This window comes from Perissodus microlepis, chromosome 7 (assembly GCF_051167445.1).
Source record: "Perissodus microlepis isolate ML-2025 ecotype Zambia chromosome 7, ASM5116744v1, whole genome shotgun sequence".
Lineage (NCBI taxonomy): Eukaryota > Metazoa > Chordata > Actinopteri > Cichliformes > Cichlidae > Perissodus > Perissodus microlepis.
In genome coordinates this window covers 34,554,643-34,577,492 of record NC_140467.1, presented here as the reverse complement: position 1 = coordinate 34,577,492, position 22,850 = coordinate 34,554,643, and the positions used below count along the sequence as shown (strand labels likewise).

At 38.0% G+C, this 22,850-nt stretch overlaps 2 protein-coding genes and 1 long non-coding RNA gene across 3 annotated transcripts in view; 2 read left to right on the top strand and 1 right to left on the bottom strand.

Annotated features, from left to right (window-relative positions):
* LOC146383501 (putative flavin-containing monoamine oxidase A) overlaps positions 1-22,850 on the top strand; it is a 56,474-nt gene that overhangs the window by 18,968 nt on the left and 14,656 nt on the right. The window contains exons 9-10 of the mRNA XM_084934783.1: positions 18,844-19,002; positions 20,663-20,749. Coding sequence (XP_084790909.1) covers positions 18,844-19,002; positions 20,663-20,749 — 246 coding nt within the window. The remainder of the gene's footprint in view (positions 1-18,843; positions 19,003-20,662; positions 20,750-22,850) is intronic.
* On the top strand, positions 84-8,019 carry LOC146383503 (uncharacterized). The gene is made up of 6 exons (XM_084934781.1): positions 84-4,868; positions 4,963-5,008; positions 5,236-5,327; positions 5,515-5,625; positions 5,762-6,050; positions 6,136-8,019. The coding sequence occupies exons 1-6, from the start codon at positions 4,321-4,323 to the stop codon at positions 6,349-6,351; spliced, it is 1,302 nt and encodes a 433-aa protein (XP_084790907.1). The 5' UTR covers positions 84-4,320; the 3' UTR covers positions 6,352-8,019.
* LOC146383502 (uncharacterized) lies at positions 10,625-11,507 on the bottom strand. The gene is made up of 3 exons (XR_014800762.1): positions 11,200-11,507; positions 11,010-11,085; positions 10,625-10,868 (listed from the first exon to the last, which is right to left on the bottom strand). It is a non-coding gene; the product is annotated as an uncharacterized LOC146383502 (long non-coding RNA).

Below are 22,850 nucleotides of genomic sequence, written 5' to 3'. Positions count from 1 at the left end.
ATTATACTAAATATACTATATATAGTATAAATTTGATAATCGTGTGGCCTCATTCTTGAATTATCGTGTGCACAGGATTTTCAGAAACCTTGTTGTTGAGGTTGAGGTCACTAGGGTGAGATTTAGTAGATGTACCAATTTCAATCCTTTATAACTTAGGAACGAGGCAACAAAGTTCATAAAGTTGGGTGTCCACACCCCCCTCCACCTCAGTGGGGTGTCAACAGTACTCAGCCTTTTATTGCGGGGGGATAAAAAGGTAAGCTAAAAATACTTTTCTGATAGATTTATAAATTTCAAATAAATGTTAGAATCCACAAGGGGTTTCCTTATAAGTCTGCACTTTGCTTGATTAAGAAAATACCATATGTTACAGTGACATGTGGGGAAATTAACAGCTGATTTTAATTGCAGACAAAAATTGTATATCAATAACAAAACAAATTGCAGTTTCTGGTGTAGAAAAAGTTTAAAAATATTTATTTGGTAAGCAGGAGTCTTTATCAGACAGCAAATAACTAACTTGACACATTTATACATCAATCTGACAACAATCTGTACAAAAAGCTTCGAGTACATGAAATTTGATTTGTGTAATCTAATCCATTTTGCACTTCCACTACAACACCACAGTTAATTAACAAAATGCTTTTGTGCCCTGTTAAGTAACTGAAATTGTCAGCTGTACAGAACATAAAACAATTTGTGCTCATGCAAACATTTATTTGATCAGTGTCTTGGCAAGATGCACTAAGATTCCAATAAACACATGGAAAAACTGCTCACTGATAGACAATATGGTTTAATTTTTACTCTGCTCCTGTGCATCTGCAGAAATTCTATAGTCTCAGATGTATGGAGACCTTACTTTTATCAATTACGATCATGAGTTGTAGCCCAGGAGCCATGAGTCATATGTCTGAGATATACATGTTTAAAAAGGTTAAATATAATAGATATAAAGCATATACATTTCCCTGACAGGCTGAAGGAAATAAGAGTATACGTGAATGGAAGGGAAACAAATCATCACGAGGAACAAAGTTCATTGTTTGTAGCTCTTGAAAAGAGCACCATTATTTCTTTGTGCACAGTATTATCACGGCTGGTGGGTCAAGACATAGAAACCAAAGGATGCCTTGTGCCTAATTTGGCTGCCAGCTGCCTCTGATTATTCATGTATAAAAGTACAAAAAACAACATTCCCGTGGTGTAGGTGCACCCATTTGCTTTATCAGATGTTTTAACACTACCGTTGTGTGGTCTTACATGTGTATGTGCAACTACTTTCATCCTGCACTAATGTCAACGTGAAAATGCTCTTTAACAACTTGGTGAGTGACAAAACTATCTCATTTTCCCTACAAAATACCTCTGTTGTTGACCTTAATGGTTGTTTTTAGTATTTTGAACATCTAAATCCGCGGTTCTAGTGTTCCATTTCATTTCTGCACTTTATTTTAGCCAATTTCTGGTTAAATCTGGTTTGCTTTATTTATTTATTTATTTTTTGGGAGTAGTAATTAAACATTTTTTTGCAGTTTTTATAGGGAAAAACAAAAACCAAACAGCTGAATTTCCACTCACCTGTGCTACTCTGGGATTTGGAAATCAAACCTGATTGCAGCAAAAACACCTGATTCACCTAGTATTTTCCAACACATAGCTTACAGACCTTAGCCCTTGTGATTAATTGTGTCCAGTGTTGGTCAAGTTACTTGAAAAAAGTAATCAGTAACTAATTACCAATTACTTCCCCAAAAAAGTAATCCCGTTACTTTACTGATTACTTATTTTCGAAAGTAATTAATTACTTAGTTACTTTTTAAAAACACGATTTACAACCTGAGTAGGTGATAAAGCGATAGATCTTTCAGCTCAATTCTACTTTTTCTGCATAATCCATCATACAAAATGTAATCAAATGGAAAAGTCCCTTTTTAAAACTTGTTTTATTAGTTTTAACTTTTTAACTTTATGCATCAAGCAAAAATTTAATTATATGCACCATTCTCTGACTGGAAGAAATTTGTTTAACATTTAAACTTATTTTCTGCACATTCCAGCACATAAAATATTTTTTTGTGTGTGTGTGTTTACACTCACTCTTTCAAATAGATGCAAGTAAAACACAGCAGAAAATAAATAACATCAAAGACTAGCGGTCCTGTTGCTCTATTTTCACCTGTAAAGCAGGAGTGGCGTAGGCGGAGGTTTACCGTGGTGCAGGTGTGCCGCAGCGGTCAGTGGAAGAATCCGCGAGTTTCTCTGTGAGTTTCCCATTAGTGGTAGCGCACTCGGTGCTTGCTTGGAAGTTTAGGGGTTTTTTTCGCTGTAAAAAGAAGTTTTCTTCCCACGCACAACCGACGCTAATGTTTTTGTCACTTTTTATGGAATCAAACTCAAAGTAAGGTCAGTACTTCCACGCTTTAAACGCTGCATGCTCATACTCTCTCCCGCACTCGATATAAGATCCATTGTTGATCTGCACACAGCTGTTGTCACGAACGTCGCACTCGCTTATGTCACTGTCATGAGACATTCTCACAAAAAATCACGGTTTTAGTAACGCAGTAACGCAGCGTTCCTACGGGAAAGTAACGGTAATCTAATTACCGTTTTTGCAATAGTAATCCCTTACTTTACTCGTTACCTGAAAAAAGTAATCAGATTACAGTAACGCGTTACAAGTAACGCATTACTGCCCATCTCTGATTGTGTCAATATACTGACATAAGTGAGGATGCACACTGATCTAAAGCAACACTGGAAAAAATGTTACTAAGCAAATACAGTGATTCCCAGTCTTCTCACTGAGGCCAAGGCCTCTTGAGTTGTATTTTCTAGACCTGAGAAAAGCTGTTCATGCTTGAAAACACACAAATGTCATTGAGTGGTAGCAGCTCTGCATGAAGGAATGGGCCAAATACCTCAATATCTTTGTGAGAGGCTTATCAATTTTAAAGAGCATACAGGGAAGGTTATTTATTGTTTTATCTATCTATCTATTAGGGGTTCAAAGATACTCGTATTGATATTGAACTGTTCAATACAGTGCTTTCCGTTCGGTAGGCATATGTATCGAACAATACAAAATTTATTTTATCAACTTTTCTTCTGACGATGCTGTCTGTGTTGAGAGCTCAGTGGATCTGCGCTTGACAGTGCAGTCTAGGCGGAGTAGTCGAACGCAGATCCACTGAGCGCAGCGCAAGCTAGCAAGACAGAAGCTAAGCTCGTTGCAACATGGCAAATTGAACCTCCCCCACTATGGGCAGAAATCTGTGCCATCAGAAACTGAAATTGAATAAGTTAAATTTGAATTTGAATTGCTTAGATTGAATCTGAATTGTAACTTGAATAAATGCTTTTGAAAACTGAACTTGAATTAGTCTAATTTGAAATTGAATTTATGGTTTGAAAATGATCATCACTAAATTGAAATTGAATTTTATATTTTGAAAATGAATTCATTTGCTTTGAAACTGCATTTTATCCTTTAAAAATTCAGCTCTCGAATAATTTCAGTTTCACTTCTCACCATTCAATTTCAGTTCTACAATTCAGTTTTTTGGAACTTACATCCGGTTCCGGTTCTTGCGTAATCGCGCGCAGAGTAATCGAACTTCGTTTTACTAGCGGACCGCAAGTGGCAATCTACGACATCTTGAGCTGGAGCTGGAGTAATTCTTCTGAAGTCATTCGTGATGTCAAATGACCAGTTGAGAAACTCTCAGGTTGGTAATAAATGTATTACATGTATAAGAACAAGCGTCATCTTAACAAATAATACCCGTACAGTAACGTTTATGCGTGTTGTAGCTGTTAGCTAAAAACGCTAATTTAGCGTAGATTGCCCTGGGTTCAGCGTTGACAAACAAATATGAAAGACTCCTTTCAATAGAATCCCAAAGTTGTCATCTTGTAGCCCTCCAGAGTCCTCCACACTTGCAGAGGCCCCTACAGTAGGATGAAGGAAAATTTACAGGCTAGTTTCAGGTGTGAGGAAGTTGCAGGTTTCCTGAAAAGCACTATTAATTAATTAAAGTGCTTGAAATCCATGAAACTGTGCTTATTATTGTTAAATTCTTGTGGATTTAAAATGTGAAGGCAACGCTGATGGTTTGTAATGGCCTTAAGTGACACTTATTATTAACAGTTATCTTAATACTAAATGACATTGTATTGCATTTCCTTTTTCAGAATATATTCGTGCAGGAGTGCTTGTCCAGATTTAGGCAAAGGCTGGAGTATGTCCTCAACAACGACCCTCTTGACCTTGATTTTCTGGAGTACATTGTGACCCAAGAGAGGACTTTCATGAATGCACTGGAGAATGCTGACCTTCCTGCTGATGTCTGCGAAGCTATAGAAGAACTGAGCAGCTTGTTACACCAGCGAAACAACCCTCCCCCCTTCAACTCTGTGGTACAGATTATTGGTCCTTATGGGCGTTTTAGGCCTCAGGTCACAGAGAATCACCTCCAAAGTCTTCTTCAGCTTGGTCTGCCTGCCACATGTGTAGCAGACCTTCTTGGTGTCTCAAGACGTACCATGTACAGGAGAATGCAGGAGTACAACATGTCAGTTAGGAGTCTTTACTCTACCATATCTAATGACGCTCTTGATGCCAAAGTGAGAGACATTAAATCCAGACTACCTCATGCTGGATATCAGATTGTCAAGGGTTGCCTTCAAGCTGCGGGCCACAGTGTACAGTGGAACAGACTAAAGGCATCAATGCACAGAGTTGATACAGAGGGCATCTTAACAAGAATGTCAACTTTGGGCTGTGTGGTTCGGCGAAAGTACTCTGTTCAAGGCCCACATTTCCTACAGCACATTGACACCAATCATAAATTAATTAGGTTTGTTTTGGCATAGAAAATTAAATGACTAACATAATTCTGAATAATTTTATCCATCAGATGCTTTATGCTTTGCTTGTCTTTTTTTCACCAGATACAACATAGTGATATTTGGCGGCATAGATGGCTACTCTAGGAAGGTAAGTTGCGTACCCAAATACAGCACATATTATTAAATCCACAAAGACTTTCTCACATCTTGTTATCTTTTCTCTCTCCACTTATGTAATTATACAGCTCACATATTTTGATCATATTGTGTATTATGACAGTTTGCACACTCTTGTCACATGTCCTCCTATAAACATTTTGTATATATGTATGAATTTTTAATGTGGTGGTGTTAATCAATTTTCCCCCGGTTTAGATTATGTACCTTAATGCTGCATGCAACAACACAGCCAGCACTGCACTTGATTTTTTTCTGGACGGAGTGAGAAGATTTGGATGGCCTTACAAGTGAGTAATTCTTCGTTAAATTTATTCTGGAGTTTGTCTCATGATTTGTGTTTGCCATGTTTAACCATGAAATGATCAGGATTTCAGTGCTGTATATAAATTTGCAAGTGTGTCAATCATGTATTTGAATAATTTTTTTGTGTATTTTGTTGTTTCAATACTTATTTCAAAATCTTATATGGTACAGAGTGAGAGCTGACCAAGGAGTTGAAAATGTCAAGATTGCTGAAATGATGTTCACTGTGAGAGGCACAGGATGTGGAAGCTTCATAAGTGGAAAAAGCGTGCACAACCAGAGGTAATGCATGTAAGATCTAAATGGCATAACATTGTTATTTCATCATGATTGACTCCAGCTGAATTGCTGTTTGGCTGTCCTTTGTTAGTTTTTGATTGACCTTTCAGACCTTTTCTGTATTTTTTTTCAAATGTAGAATTGAGCGCCTATGGAGGGACGTTTGGACAGGGGTCACACACATTTATTATGATGTACTACACAGCTTGGAGGAAGATGGATTTCTTAACATCTCAGATAGTCTTCATCTCTTCTGTGCCCATTACACCTTCCTCCCAAGACTCAAGGGGGATTTGGCCAAGTTTTCTGCTGGCTGGAATGATCATTCCATCAGGACAGAGCATAGCCTTTCACCAAACCAGCTGTGGGAACTTGGGATGCTGCAGCACCCCATCAGAGAGCCACAGAGATATGAAGAAAATTTGGCAGTTGAGTAATAATGGCAATGTTTTGGTTTTATTGAGTGCTATATGTAGATTTTTAAAATCATTTACATATGCTGCTTTATTTCAGGAAATCCAAATTGAGAGCATTGATTGGGAGAGTGCAGGGCTATCCCATCATAACAACCCAGGTGTTTTGGTGCCAGAAATGGAATGTCCACTGAATGCTGAAGATATTGAATCTCTACGCCTTTCCATAGATCCTCTTGTGCCTTCATGTAGTTTTGGAAGAGACATTTACCTGACCACACTCTCACATGCTCTTCACCTACATCACCATCCATGAAAGTTGCAGCTTGGCCCATCAGAGAGTAAAATTATAAGAACATGTTATTTTACAAACTGCTAGTGATAGTTTTTCTTTTAAATAATCCCTTCTTCTAAGAATAATAAGAACCTCTCCTTGTTTTAATGGTAATTTTCATTTTCTTACTTTCTGTTACACTCATGAACCCAAATAGATACTCACAAGCTGACACAGTCAAATGGAGGAGGGAATGAGATCAGCAAGGACTATATTGACAAAAACTTTTTTTTTTAATAATTTCAATGGCAATAAACAGAATGCTTAAACTGTAAAACAATAAAAAAAAAAAACATCAAGCAACACATGTCGATTTTTTTGTTTTACTAACATTTCATGGAACAATCAAGATGTCTGGCTGGCTGATCATGCTCCTAAATATGAAGAAATGCCTGACCATAGTGGAACGCGTTTGTCATCACATGCTTGAACTCTTCATAAGTTTGCATATGCTGAACAGGTAGCTTGACTGTATTACTACATGCTGTAACGGTTGGGTAGCAAACTTCATGAGCGCCATACTGAATATGGCAAGAGTGGTTGAACTGCACAGAGATTTTGAAGTTCATCTTCTCATCTGGCAGGACAGGAATGTGGCCTTGTCCTGTGAGCCACTGTAAGAATGAACTTGGGGAAAGGATGACTGGACGGTCACTGGTCTCAGGCTCTTCACCTTTTTTTAAAAAAAGACAAAGCAGTCATTTAGATAAAATATTAGATACTGTTTACCTGTAACTTCACAAACACAACTTAAAAATTTAATTACTGACAAAGAGTGAACAAGCACTAATCTACAGCTGTGGCCAAAGGTTTACAGAATAAGAATTGTTTTCACACATGCTGCTTTTGTTTTTTTATATCTTTTTGTAAAACGTTTTCTGAAGTGTACTCCAGAAACATCGGACAAAAAGATCTAAAAACACTAAAGCAGCAAACTCCATGAAAACCAAGACTGGCCGTTCTCTAAAAGTTTAGCCATTCCTTACATAAAATTATGATTCCAAGTTTAACACAGAAAGACAAAATACATTGACAGTAAACTACATGTGCACTTACGTGATTTCAGCTCTTGCAAGAAGTCCTGTAGATGGTTCATAATCCTCATTTCCACCCGTTCTTTGTTGGAGCCCTTCTCGCTGAACTCAGGATGGCATGTTGCAAAAACAAAGTCAGCATCAGCCTGGTAAGAAAGACAAAGAAAATTGTGACTTTATCTGAATCAAGACTTAATTGTAATTGAGATCAAGGACCTATTATTTTGTCTTTATTCTAAGTAATTGTATTCTTTTGTCACACATAAAGACAGGGACTTAAACGTCTGTCTCATGCTGCTTGCTAGTTCTTCTCATTTAATCTTATAACTTTGTATAGATCAAGTCTCTTTATAACTCTGTAGGTTACATGTAAATACTCCTTGTTAAAAGGGATTTTTTCATTGCTCCTGATGCCTTGTGTTTGCTCTAAACGGTTCAGGAATATTAAGCAACTTAAGACAATTTTGAATATTCTTTTTCCAGTGCCACCATTAATTACATTCTCTACTATAGGACTTAAAGTATATACTGTAAAGTAAAGGTAAAGAGCACTTTGAACTGCTATTCACAATTACAAGTGTTATCCCTACTAAAGTCAACATTTACTCACCTTAACTTCCACCCCTGGGACAAACAGCGATTGGCAGATGTTTGGGTACTGCTTCAGTAGATCAGTAAGACCATAAAGCTTGAGACCATCACGTAGCTGGGAGAGGCACCAACCGAAGTGTGGCATGAAGAACAACAGCACTGAAATGCAGAAAGGAAGAAAAAGTAGCATGCTGCTAAATGAAAAAAAAAAACAAAACTTTTTTTGGGGGGGGAAACAGTAAAACAGTTTTACCGAACAATTTCTTCTTTCTTTTCGACATTAACAGGTCCATGATAGCCACAACTCAAAATTTCATCAGTGAGTTCTGTCATTTTATCTTCTGTGGCCGAATCAACCTTAAAGGACACAAACATACACATTAACATGACCAATTCCAGAGTCCTATAATTTGCAAATAACATAAGGGATGGTAAAGTCTGTGCTAAACATGTAATTCAAAACACTGTAGAGCAGTGAAACCTTTAAGACTTCATACCTGGGAGATAACAGAAGTATAATGAACATCACAGACATCCTCTTTCCTAATGTTCTCAATCTGCAGCTCTCCACTGCACAAGTACTGGTAACACCAGTCTTTGAGGCAGCAGGGTGGTGGCCCACCTTGCGCCAGACTAACTGCCCAAATTTCACCAGCACTACTGTGAGAGGAGAAGAGATAAATAACATCAATCAGGTAATTTCCAATGCGTGTGTGTGTACACACAACTGAGGACCCCAATGCATGTGAGAAAGGCCTACCGGAAGTTTCCTAGATCGAGATCCAGCAATGAATATTTGGGAGCCTTCCCAGTCTGGTCACCCTCAAATAGCCTTTGCCCCAAGCCTGCAACCATTTCTTTTAACACAAATAGTTAGTCCGGTTAAGTAGCCATTTTCACTCCTATCAATTTAGATCACATTTTAAATATGAGTACCTGTGAGGAATTCTTTCCGTAATGCCCCTGTATCAATTCCTGCCTCTCCGATGAATGTGACCCTCAGCTTATTTGTAGGCAATGCCTTTTTTTGCCTCTTCCACTGTGCAAGTCCCCGCTCCACCATATTGGATCTTGAGACAGTGATACGGAATTCTTCCTCTGTATTCACAGCAGTACTTATGGCCTGCAGGATTTCATCCAGGCTAATGGAGAAAAACTCGCAATTACAAACATAATACTGGAAACCATGTTGTGTGTATTCATGTGTATTCTTTAATGTCTTTTAGGTTTTCAAACTGAATTGTGTCACCACTAGCAGTATGTGACTTTGACCTAACAGAAGAAGAAAATGCAGTAGACAGGCTAAGCCTTTAGGTAGCTGGATTCCTTTACACAAAGGGTACTTGGCAGAAATTGTTTGAAAACCACTGTACAGAGCATTGAAGAAAGACTACTGATGTGTACAAACCTAGAAATGCCCATCCTTTGTTGTGAAGGTAGGTTTGCATTGCTGTAATGAAAAAATGCCAGAGTAAAAACCACATCACTTGACCTCAAACATGTACTGTACAAAAGCAACAAATAAAACAATACCTTTAAAACTTAAAAACTTAAAAGAGAACTTCTTCAACCGTGTTGTAATAACTTCTGTAAGACTTAAACAATTAAAAATGTTATGACAACAATGACAAAACCTAATGCAAAAAAAAAAACTTTATAAGGATCAAAACCAAAGTATAACATACATGGCACAATCAGTAACAAAGCATAAAATGCTGTCTATCAAAATATAAATTAATAGGTGGAAAGCAAAAGGCTTGTAGGGAAATTCTCAAACATACGTTGGAAGCCATATTAAAAGACTGCATTACCTCTCACAACACTCGCTTTGCATGTGCCTCCACCTCATTCTGAGGAAATGTCTCACCGCAGACAGGGCACACAATCTGTAACAGGAAACAATATCAACGATAGAATCAATAATGCCTCAAAGACAGACATTTAACATGTTGCACTCAACATTACCTTTGCAGTTGAGGACAAAATAATGACATCTTCCTCCACATCCTGTCAAGACAAGCAAAGAAAGGGGGAAAAAAACAGCAACTTTAAAAGAATGGAATTGTGATGTGATTGCATACATCTGATTGTTGCTTATCTGTCAACTTTCATTACAAATACAGCTTACATAGGCTACCCACTTTAAATATAAGGAATAAATCCAACCTCTAATAATGAACCTCTTCAACTTGGCTATTGTAGGACACTTTTAATCAAACTCAATTTTCTCCCCATTCAATGTAAGGCATCATATTTATGTTCCCGTCTTTGTCATGCACAGTCAAATAGATAAAGGTTAAAGGGGTACCAAACTTCACCTTTAGATGTGAGTTAAGTTGATCGTCTTCTGTATGTGGTATGGGATGTGGTGCGTCCTCTATGTCTTCATTACAAGTCTGATAAAGGAGAATAGCAAGTACAAACTTAATAAATTACCTACAGAAACACAAGCAAGTGTAGTGACATCCACAACATTGAACATGAAGCTCCTGACTGATAAAAACATTTTCAAAACACGTTTCAGTCATTACGTAGTTTTATAGGACAAAGCTACGTGTAATGTGATCTCCCAGACTCATCCATGCAACGGGACTGTACACACTTCCTGTGCATTAGTATCTGAAGGCTGACATGTTTCAACATGCAGTGCTAAGAGTTGAAGTGGGTAGCTGGTTTGACATGAGTGGCACATCGCTTTTGGCATATTGGAGAAGGAGCTAGAGTCAGGAGGCAGCGGCTGAGTGTCTAGCTCTTCCTGGATTGGAGCAATGTATAGGACGGTCTTTCCCCCAGCACTTGCATTTTTTAGCAGTGACCCAGTATATCCACTGTCCTCAGGAGGCACCATATTTAGTTTCCGAGAACCCCATCCACCTGTCGAGAAAAGTGAGTGACTCAGTACTATTCAAAATGTGGCAGTACACATTGCAGTGCATTCATGGTCATGATATCATCAAAATTCTTCTATAACTATCAATTCAAAAGTTGGAATGGCCATTAAGAGGTTTTTTCTACCTGCTCCTTTGTAAATCAGCCAGCCCCCAGAAACACTTTCCAGTTTTGGATACAGATCTTTGAGTCTTGAACATACCTTTGAAATAAACCATCGGCCACCAAATTAATTGACTCTGAATAAAGACAAACACTTTTTGATCGTTAACTTACAACAAATATATTTTCCTGTCAATGTGGAGCAGTACCTTACCTCATCATGACTGTAGCTGTCAGGTATCAGTGTAGACCTACGTCCCAAACCAGCTTGCAGATGGACAAATTCTTCACTGCCTTTTGGAGTAGACTGAACAAGCTTGGGTAAGAGATAAAAATTAAGTTGTATATCTTTAACTGGTGTGAATTGGTTGGCAGGCCCTCGAAAGCACCGGCGCTTTGCTTTGTTTCCATAAAGAGCAGGAAAAGACCTGTGAAGACATGTTGTAAGTTGATATAAAATAATACAATTGTACATCTGAACAAGTTATGGGTATTGAGAACTTAAATAAGTAAGTATAAGGAACAACAAGTCTGACAAAGGAACAAATACAACCAGGAACCTAGTCATTTCTGTGTGGATACTTGGTCGGCCATCTCTCCCTCTCTCCTGACTCGTTTCCTGTCTGCTAGAATGACACAATATTCAGAAGATGCATCACATCATTTTATGCTAACTAATTAATATAGTACAACAGTAAAACACATGTCAAATGATTCAAAAGTCATTTGGTAATCTGTGCATGTGTTGTTTGTGTCTAGCTTCACAAAACCTGAGAGGCTCTTGGTGAGTCTGAACACTGGGCCGAACAGTGGTAAAAGTTAGTAAATTTAGCAGGTGTCTTGCTGACCTGACAATTTCTGAACTGTATGCCTGTCAAACACAAGAATTGAGGAGTATGTTAAGAGTATTGTGTATTTAATCATACACTATGTAACAGAAAAGTTATATATCATATCACACCGAAGTGATCAGTAATGATCCAGACACTGATGAGTGTTAGACTAAATATACACTGTAGCTAAGGGTTTTAAGTAAGCTAAAGACTCGGGATGCTGTGTGAGACATAAGTAAACCCAAATAGCAATGGTTTTGACATTCTTTTGCACGTTTTCCTACTGTAGGGGCCTCTGCAAGTGTGGAGGACTCCGGAGGGCTACAAGATGACAACTTTGGGATTCTATTGAAAGGAGTCTTTCATATTTGTTTGTCAACGCTGAACCCAGGGCAATCTACGCTAAATTAGCGTTTTTAGCTAACAGCTACAACACGCATAAACGTTACTGTACGGGTATTATTTGTTAAGATGACGCTTGTTCTTATACATGTAATACATTTATTACCAACCTGAGAGTTTCTCAACTGGTCATTTGACATCACGAATGACTTCAGAAGAATTACTCCAGCTCCAGCTCAAGATGTCGTAGATTGCCACTTGCGGTCCGCTAGTAAAACGAAGTTCGATTACTCTGCGCGCGATTACGCAAGAACCGGAACCGGATGTAAGTTCCAAAAAACTGAATTGTAGAACTGAAACTGAATGGTGAGAAGTGAAACTGAAATTATTCGAGAGCTGAATTTTTAAAGGATAAAATGCAGTTTCAAAGCAAATGAATTCATTTTCAAAATATAAAATTCAATTTCAATTTAGTGATGATCATTTTCAAACCATAAATTCAATTTCAAATTAGACTAATTCAAATTCAGTTTTCAAAAGCATTTATTCAAGTTACAATTCAGATTCAATCTAAGCAATTCAAATTCAAATTTAACTTATTCAATTTCAGTTTCTGATGGCACAGATTTCTGCCCATACCCCACCCTCATTCAGATCTGGCCTTTGGAACTATTTTGGTCTTCATGTGAAGTATGACCCTGAAGGTAAGCGCGTCATGGACAAAAGTAAAACAGTATTTTGGATGTGCCACGCAATTCTCAATTACATGGGTGGGAACTAGTGCCTTAGCGCAGTTAGCTCGTTAACGCGTTGACACCGTCCAGCCCCATGCACGGGGCGATCTGCGGTAGCTCGTTAAAGGAGATTTGCCGTGTTGTGGCGTTAACGTCATTTCAGATTAACGCTGTCAGCACTAGTGGGAACACAATGAATATGACTGCACATTTACGCCAACATCACCCTAGTGCAAAGACAAGTGGAAGCAGACAAAAACAACAAGCATGCATGCTACAAACTTTACCCGAGTCATTTAGACAGCCGTTAGCACACGATTCTCCTTATGGGGACCTGATATGTTTAATATGCTGCTGAGAATATACCCCAGAAGAAGCGTATAGTATAGCTTTTGTTTTGGAAAGAGCCATTTCTCTGTAATAAACTCTCTTTTCCAAAGATGAGTGATTTCTCGATCAGATAGATTTTTTATTTTATCCCTTTGTTGTTTCAGCAACATTAAATTTAAAAACTGTACGTTTGAGTTAAAAAATATATTTATAATTTTAATAAATGACAAATTAAAAAAGCAAGAACATTTTTTTGTATCGAAAAAATATCAAACCGTGACACCAAAGTATCGAACCGAACCGTGAATTTTGTGTATTGTTGCACCCCTACTATCTATATCTATATATCTATATATATCTATATATATCTATTCTCTCACATTCACACACTGCTGGAGGCAAGCTACAGTTGTAGCCACAGCTGCCCTAGGGCAGACTGACAGAAGCGAGGCTGCCATATCGCGCCATCGGCCCCTCTGGCCAACACCAGTAGGCGGTAGGGTACAGTGTCTTGCCCAAGGACACAATGACCAGGACAGACAGCCCGGGGATCGAAACGGCGACCTTCCGGTTACAGATGCGCTTATATATATTAAAAAATACAGTGACCTGACCTGGGAATCTTTGTTTTTTAATATATATATATATATATATATATATATATTAAAAAACGTATCCTGCTTTTAATTCTTTCCTATTTCTATTCACTTTCTTGCATAATATTCACAAGATAGATACCGAAATGTGCAGAAATGTTCTTTTAGCTTTTTTTTTTTTTTCTTCTTCAGATGTCAGGTGAGCGACGACCAGTCAGTCGTCCCCACTGTAGGGAAAAGAAGAATACATATAAGATGGGCACCATCTTCTTATTCCCTGACTCCCTACTGGAGACATTTCAGGGGGGAGTGATTCAAAAAACCCAACCCATGACCGGAGGAAATCATAGAGACAATTTGATAACAGATGACAGCAGATTTCTCCCTATGAAAACACTCAGCTGATCGAGCAGTTCACTGAAATGCTCTTGCCAGATCACAAGTCCAAGGATTTAGCATTTTCAGCATAAACAGATGACTGCCTGTTGTTACCTTGCAATATCATGGAATACAGTCTTTCAATCAGAAGAATGTTCCCTGCAGGATATAAATCTTAGAAAAAGTATTTCAATCTTTTCAGGAGTGAATGTAGTGTCACTCTCAAAAAGACAATAAAACACAAATGAACAAGAACTGTAGCATGAATCATAACCGTGTTATATAGAAATAGCCTGTGTGCATCCAATCTCAGAAGTGGATTAGTGTCAGAAATGACTTTACTTGCGATAAAATGTATAAAATGCGATAAAATGTGACCAAAATAGCAGACATGTAATAAAATAAGCACTTGACCAGAAAAGAAAAGAAAAAAAAAAAAACAGTGTAGTGCTAGCTACACTACATTGCCAGAAGTATTTACTCACTCATCCAAATCATTGAAGTTAAGTGGTCTAATAACTTCCATGGCCCCAGCTGTATAAAATCAAGCATCAAGCAGACTGCTCAGGAGCTCCGTGAATTCTAGCATGGCACCACGATAGGATGCCACATGTGCAACAAGTCCAGCTGTGAAATTTCCTCAGTACTAAATATTCCACAGTCAATTGTTAGTCAATAACAAAGTGGAAATGTTTGGGACTGACAGCAACCAAGCCACGAAGTACAATAGGAGGCCATGTAAAATCACAAAGTGGGATAAGCGGATGCTGAGGTTAAAAGTGTGCAAAGTTCTTCTGCAGACTTAATTGCTAAAGGACCCTTATACGGCCTTCAGATTAGATCAAAAACAGTGTGTAGAGAACTTCATGAAATGGGTTTCCATGGCTGAACAGCACTATCCAAGCCTTAAGTCACCAAATGCAATGACATAAATGATGCCACTACTGGACTCTAAAGCACTGGAGACTTGTTTACTGGAGTGGCAAATCACAGTTCTCTGTTCTATGTGCCAGACATACTCTGGCAATGTGATGTTGGTGGTTCCCAGAAGAACATTACTTGTCTGACTGCATTGTACCAAGTACAAAGTTTGGTGGAGGGGTGATTATGGTGCCACTCCTGAAAAGTGGCACTTGACCTCTAATTCCAGCGAAAGGAAAATTTTGGACAATTTCATGCTCTGAACTTTGTGGAAACAGTTTGGCCCTTCCCTGAATGCACACAGGTGCACTGAGCAAGGTCCATAAAGACTTGGTGTAGAGCAGGGGTGTCGAACTCCAGGCCTCGAGGGCCGGTGTCCTGCAGGGTTTAGATCTCACTCTGGGTCAGCGCACCTGAATCAAATGATAAGTTCATTACCAGGCCTCTGGAGAACTACAAGACATGTTGAGGAGGTCATTTATCCATTTAAATCAGCTGTGTTGGATCAAGGACACATCTAAAACCTGCAGGACACCAGCCCTCGAGGCCTGGAGTTGGACACCCCTGGTGTAAAGGAACTTGACTAGCCTGCACAGAGTCCTGGTCTCCACCTGATAGAACACCTCTGGGATGGGATTAGAGCACAGACTGTCTCATCTAACATCAGTACCTGACTTCACAAATGTGCATGTGTAAGAATGGCCAAAAATTCCCTAAAACACACTCATAAGCCTTGTGAAAATCCTTCTCAGAGCTGATATAGTTCCAAAGGCCAGCACACATCAAAGATTAAACCCTATGGATTAAAAATGGGATGTTACTCCAGTTCAGTTTTGTGCATCTGTGAAGGCTTTTGGCAATATAGTGCATTTGTCTTGCCAGAATCTGCTTTCTCTTCTGATTGTTTCTAGAATAGGAAATAATGTGAACTTAAACAGCATATTGGATGCTTGTTTAGCATTTGAATTAGCCTGGGAGAGTCGATATGCCCTGTGTAGATAATAGATGAATTTGTCATAAAGTATATAAAACATAAAAAATATCAAATACAAAAAATAAAAGCTTAATTTCAATCACAATGTAAGCACATTTTGGTTGAAATCTATTTAGCCTTTTTGGGGGTGGTTGTTGGGGTTCTTAGCAGTGAATAACTAATCAAGATCCAAAAAGGAAACTGTAATTGAAACCAAGTCTCCAGTAATCATGTATTAAGTAAAGCCATTATTTATTTTGAGCAAAAATACAATGGAAATAATTAAAAGAGAGAATACAAATTCAAAGCAAGATCCAGAAATATGCTTTCAGAATCACAGTTGCCATTATACAATGACACTGATCACAATACAGCATAAAAGGATGACTCAACACACACTTAAATTCACGTGGATGTAAACGTGACAGTCCATGCTTATACAAATGTAAATGCAGAATACATAGTAGCATTAGTAATACAATAATTTGTGATACAATGCTGCTAGTAGCAGTGGTCATATTATGTTTTCTTATAAAATTCCCCATGTCACAAAGTAAATAAATTCTTAAAATAAAAAGTTAAAGTGTTATTTGATGCAGGTTCAAAAAAGTCCCTACTTTCCAAAAGCCTGTGCTGTAAGAACATTAAAGTTACTTATTATTACATGAGGCTATGAGATTGCCAGAAAGCAACACTTAGTGTGTGTGACAGAGCCAAATGATTATAATTTTATGAAGCATTTGTATTACATTTGTACATCTCATGCTATTTTACTGCCACAGAATGGTCTTCACATACATGAAATGTATTCAAATTACTAACACTCCAATATATGAAAATAAAATTATAGTTACACATGAACATGTAATTTGCATTAGCTATGACATATTATACTTTATAATATTACTAATATTATAATATTGTTTAGTAAAACAAAGCTGTCACAGACTGTATATTTATATTGAGCACACATTTCTTAAAAAAACAAAATAAAACCCACAATTACTGACAGATTTTGGATCTGTTGTTTTTGAAAGAAATTTAATGAGGAATCAATTTAATATTTAATCAGCACAAATCAAGGATTTTCCTTTATAAAATAACTACATAGATGTACTATACAGAGGCCCATCCAGTGATGTGTTACCTAATTTAAGGCTGATTGATCATTATAAAAAGCCTTTGCCAGTAATGGTAATTGCTCATTAAAGAAGCACTGCTTTTTGTTCCCTAGTGTAGTTGCATGTCTGGAGCTTCAGCTTAGGTTTCGATAACAGTCTCAAAACGGGTAGAGATGCAAAGAAAAAAGCTACTCCTGATATTGGCCCAAAAGATCAACATGGGCAAAGGGACACAAAACCTGGACAGAGAAAGATTGGAAAATGTGCTATGAACAAACAGTCTGTGTTTGAGATGTCTGAACCAAAAGAAAAACAGCTGTGAGATGTAGAATAAATACACAGATGCTGAAAGAAGTGGTTGATCCCAACTACTATGGTTTAACATGATTCTAAAGTGAAACCAGATAATAACCAAAAGCAAAGTTCAAAAATTATACAATTTTTTTTTTTTTTAAAGAAGTTGGTCAGGTAACAGGTATTCAATAATTGAGTGGCCAGCACAGGACCTCAACCTTATTACTAAGGTGTTGTGTGAACAGCTTGTCAGTATGGTACAAAAGAAGTGCTCAGTAAACCATCCTGATTTCATGAAGGGTATTCTCTCTATCCATCCATCCACTTATCCTTATCTAGCACAATCCTGCTAACCCTGGAGGACTGTGCTAGCACAGAGACAGACAACCACTCACACGAATGGGAAATTTAGAATCACCAGTTAACCTAACCCCACTAACTGTTTGTCTTTGGACTGTGGGAGAAAGCCAGAGTACCCGGAGAGAGCCCATGCAAACATGTGGAGAACATGGGAACTCCACACAGAAAGGCCCCAGCCAGGTGGAGGATTTAGACTTGGGACTTTTTTTTGCTGTGAGGCAACAGTGCTAACCACATGGTGCACTGTGCTTCTTTACTGTTTTCCTTTAATTTAATATTTCACATTTGGATGTGAAAAGAAGTTCCCACTGACAACTTTGAGTAACTAAAAGTTGTCAATACGACGTTCTGTTGATTTATAATGTGAGCACAAAAGAATATTTTCCCCCCTGACATTATCACTTTAACCTCCTAGGACCTGGCATCCACATGTGTGGACATCACATTTTGGGTTATTTAGACCAAAATACTCAATTTTGCTCTACAAGGGCCTGATATCCACTAACCAGGACATTATACTGCTACTGTTCTATCGAAATTTCAAATGAATATCCTCATATGTGGCTGTCATTTTTCTCAGAAACAAAAATTAGGTAAAAAAAAAAAAAATCTGGTAATTCTTTGTTTTTATATTTATCAGGTCACAATCAGCCCAAATATCAAAGAGAAATTAAAAATGCATGCCGTGGAAGAGTTCAGGTCTTAGGAGGTTAATCATGAAGCACAGAAGGTATTCGTTATTGTTTTCAGACAGATCTATGATAGCTCCCCTCTGTTTTAGCTTAAACAACTTTTCTTGACAAAGCAGTTTGTTGTTGTTTTTTTGCCAAACCTTCAAATTAATCCAGTCAAAATTTAATGCCATTTCCCCAACGTGTAATCAAGGAATGACTGTATGCAAATGGTTTGTAGCTCGTTTCAGCATTAAAGTGTTGCCATTATTGATGATGCTAAGAATGTTTGTATTTCTTCGCAGGCTTTTTGGAGGGAGAAGGGCTTTTCTGGGGAAATAGTGGCAGGGTCTTCCACCGAGTGTCCATTCTGTGTAACCTTTGATGCCACCAGCCCTTTTGGTAATGCTGCTCTGGTAGGATTCATTGCTGGCCAGCAGGCTTCTCATTGGGAATCAAAAGAGGTAATGGAAAAATGCTGTAGGGAGGCTTTTAAGTAACTTTCTATGCACATGTCATTTAAACATGACAGTATTTTCAACATGTTTTAATAAGCAGAAACTTGCATACTCCTCCACCATCAGGATCATTTGCTTTTACTTGGATGTCCATTGCTAGTAGATATAAACTAAAGAGCTCCACAATCATGGGTATATTTAGGGTTAAGTCTTGTTTGCATTAGAGAAAAAAGCCACATAGAATGCATTCTCAAAATTATGTTGTTCAGTGGCAGCATTTTAAAAATGCACTCAAGATTGCTCATCACCCGAGTGCAGATAAAGCACTGCCTTTAGACTGAGAATTGTGGGGTACTGATGCAAGCTTTCAGTAACTGCAACTTAAGTGAATAACAGACAGAAGTGTTTTTTACCTGTATGATAGAAAGAAGACTAAGAGCATTCCTAAAAATAGACAGTGGGTATTTTTTGCTTGTTAAGTGTTTAGAAATAAAGGGAAGGTGTTTATAATTACTGTTACCAGGTTTAAGTTTAAGGTTTAAGTTGTAAAAGACAACCCACAAAAATAGAGAATGACTTAACTAAAATTTAAGATGCATGGTTGTTCATGTTATTGGCCAACCAATCTGTTATTTCTTAACAAAGAGCATTTAAAAATATTTGGAATTGTACAAGTCTTGTCTTAATCCTTTAAATTCCTTTGAATTCTTTTCAGCAATAGTTTTGGTATAGGAAGAATGCAGGCTTTATATGCCTTTAAGCATGTGTATGAGAGTATGGTTAAAGTGGTTTGCAGCATGCTTTTCGCACACAGCCTACACTCTTTCCTTCTATATTCATAGAGACATACATAAATACATACAGGTAGCAGTGTTTCCCTTTACATAAAAATATAAATATATTCAGCCCCATCTCTACAGTTGTTTTTGCCATCTAAGTCATCCTGACTGCCTAAAGCTCTTGAGTAACTATCACTATGCTGCTTTATTCTGTGTAGGATGCTAAATAATTAAACTCCACTTCCCCAACAAAAGAAAGAAAAATCCCCAAACTATGGTGGTATATGTGAGTAGACGTGGCATCAGACATGCAATTACGCACAAACAAAGTTTGTTATTATTTTATGTATTTTATGTGTTTTTGGTTTGTTTTTTTCTGTATTTCTTTTCCATTTTCAGGTCTCTTGCACTTTGCTGGCTTTCTATTGTTGCAGTTTTAAATTTGTTTAAATGTTTACTTGGATGCTGTTTCTTTGCCTGTTTTTTTTGTAGTATGCCAACATTCCCAATGCAGAAATACAGAAGATTGAAGATCGCACAAAAAAAATAGTGTAAACTTTACCGTTTATTGGAGCAAATGGGATGACTCCAAAATTAACTTGACACTTCATTCACCTTCGTTGAACTCAAGTCTTTATAAATAAATAAATATAAATAAATAAATTAGAATTAACTACAACGTTCCTGAATTATAAATATTATTGCTCAGCTCATGTTTTATGTAATAGGAGGCCATTCTTGTTTGGTTTTACAGAGAAACTCAAACAGAATGACAGGCTGATGTTAGCAGAGCCGGTCAGAGTGTAAAGGAGAAATCCGTGACTGTTGTGACACACAAAAAAATAATATTACAACACACATTTCTGTTTTCTGTTTTCTGTTTACAGGTTGGAGAAAGGAAAAATGCTGTGCTTTCCAGTCTGGTCAAATATCTAGGTCCGGAGGCTGCATCTTTCATTCATTATGAAGAAAAAGTAAGTACTAAGTGCCAAATGTCTGGTGAAATAAAACAATATTTTTAGTTTAAGGTGGTTTTGTACAGTGCCAAAATGTATCCCATCTCTCTCACTCACTTTGCAGTTTTCTGGTTTGTATTCTTAAGGTATAAAGTTTTTGTATTAGGAAACAAAATGCTTAAATTAAAAGTTATTTTAGACTTTACTGGGGTTTCACAGTGAGTCTAGAATCATTTCCACAGACCATAAATTGTGTCTAAAACCCTCCAAATTTGCATCCCTTTCTAGTGTGGAAAGTGGACAAGTTCTGTTAACAGACCTTTAAATTCCAAATGAGTAGCTGCTGCATTCTGTTATTCTTATTTTCCTGATAGTACTGCTTCTGATTACTCCGCTTTTAAAACATCTCAGGCACAAGCACAGCATGGTTTGCTCTTGTGTTGACTGCATGAGCAAATACAAGAAACCTGAACTCCCAGCACCGTAGGAAATGAAAAACCAGTGGATTACACTTAAGTTGATGGCAATACCACCATAATAGGCAAATTATCTTATGGCTAGTGCTATCTTAGCTTTGATTTACTTTAGAACACCATATCTCTATCAATCTAGCCCAGGGGTCGACAACCCTAGGCACGCGTGCCAAGTGTGGCACGCGTAGGGTTAACTGATGGCACAACTAGAGCAGGGCGATATGACCAAAAATATTTATCACGATATACATTTGAAAATTTGCGATAACGATATAACCGACGATATAATTGACACTAGACAAATTACTTTACAACTCCACAACTTTATTAGCGCAAAAAACCCCATCAATGTATTTTCACTTGAACAAGCAGCTGTTTTTTATGTGCATTAAAGTTATATAAAAATGTAACAGTGCAAATGCAAATTCCTCGCTGACAGTTTAACCAAAAGGCATTTCCAGTGGAAATTGGCCGACATATCCTCAGCATAACCATGCATAATATCCACAAAACTTAAAAAGAGGTTATACACACACACATATACGGTAATATTATGTTGAAGCACAGTACGTATCACTCCGCGAGGCGCCTGACTACGGTAGCCATAATGCTCCGACAATCCATCAAGCGGTGCGGGTTCGTAGCTTAGCAAAGTCGAACTAAAACATTTGACAGATTTTCGAGCGCCGTGTACCACATAACATCGTTTCGAGGTCAGTAAACACAACCAGAATTCATACATAAGGCACACGGGATTATAAGGGGCACTGTCGATTTTCAGAAAAATCAAAGAATTGATTTTAAGTGTGCCGTATTTTCCAAAAAACATGGTAATAACGACGGCCCGCTAGCATGCTCTACCAAAAATAGTGCTTTGTTGTGTATCTGATGGACAAAAGCCAAACCAGTCCCACACCACTGAAGTTGCAGCATTTTTACAAACCAGTTCAGGTTCATCCGTTTCATTCAACGATCCGCTTTCGCCCTCCTCATTCTCCGTCGCCGCCATGCTTTTTCCGCCATGTGTGTATGAAAACAAAGACACTGCGCATGCGCGTTTTACCCATATTCTATCGCGATATTTCATTTTCTTATCTCTGCCCAACATTATACCGGTATTACTATGGTATGATATGGCCCAGCCCTAGGCACAACCATAGCTGGACTGGCCATTGGTGGCCCGATGATTTTTATTTTTTTTGTAACGGTATAAACAATGAAAGCTGGTGGATTGGCCAGATGCTGGCCGGTGTGTAAAAATAACTCAGTTGTTTGGTGGTGGCTATGGCGGAGCTTCCACAGATTCAGTAAAATTAACAAGTGGTGGAGGCTGGCAGGTGGATGAGGGAGAGGGGAGGCAGGAGGAGCAGAGACCCGAGGCGGGGTGGTCCGAGCGTCAGGTGAACTGAACTTAGGGTAAGAAGTTATGACCTGCAGTCTATCTGGGTCAGATATAAACCAAGTTTAGGTGGAGTTTATTTTCGTTGTTCTGTCTTTTTACAGTCAGTTACAATAACTCTTACTGCGTGCTAGCTAGCATGACGGAGTTTCTATACAGCTGGGTGGGTGCTACTATGTTATTGATAGTGAACTTTGTTTTATTCATAAGGTTAGTTAGTAGAGTTGCCAACTGTCCCGTAAAAAGA

What these genes read in the sequence shown, in the direction of transcription:
- LOC146383503 (XM_084934781.1), top strand. Translation starts at nt 4,321, where the DNA reads ATGAATGCACTGGAGAATGCTGACCTTCCTGCTGATGTCTGCGAAGCT. An exon ending in ACCAATCATAAATTAATTAG is followed by an intron (nt 4,869 to 4,962) that starts GTTTGTTTTGGC and finishes TTTTTTCACCAG; the next exon opens with ATACAACATAGTGATATTTG. An exon ending in TAGATGGCTACTCTAGGAAG is followed by an intron (nt 5,009 to 5,235) that starts GTAAGTTGCGTA and finishes CCCCCGGTTTAG; the next exon opens with ATTATGTACCTTAATGCTGC.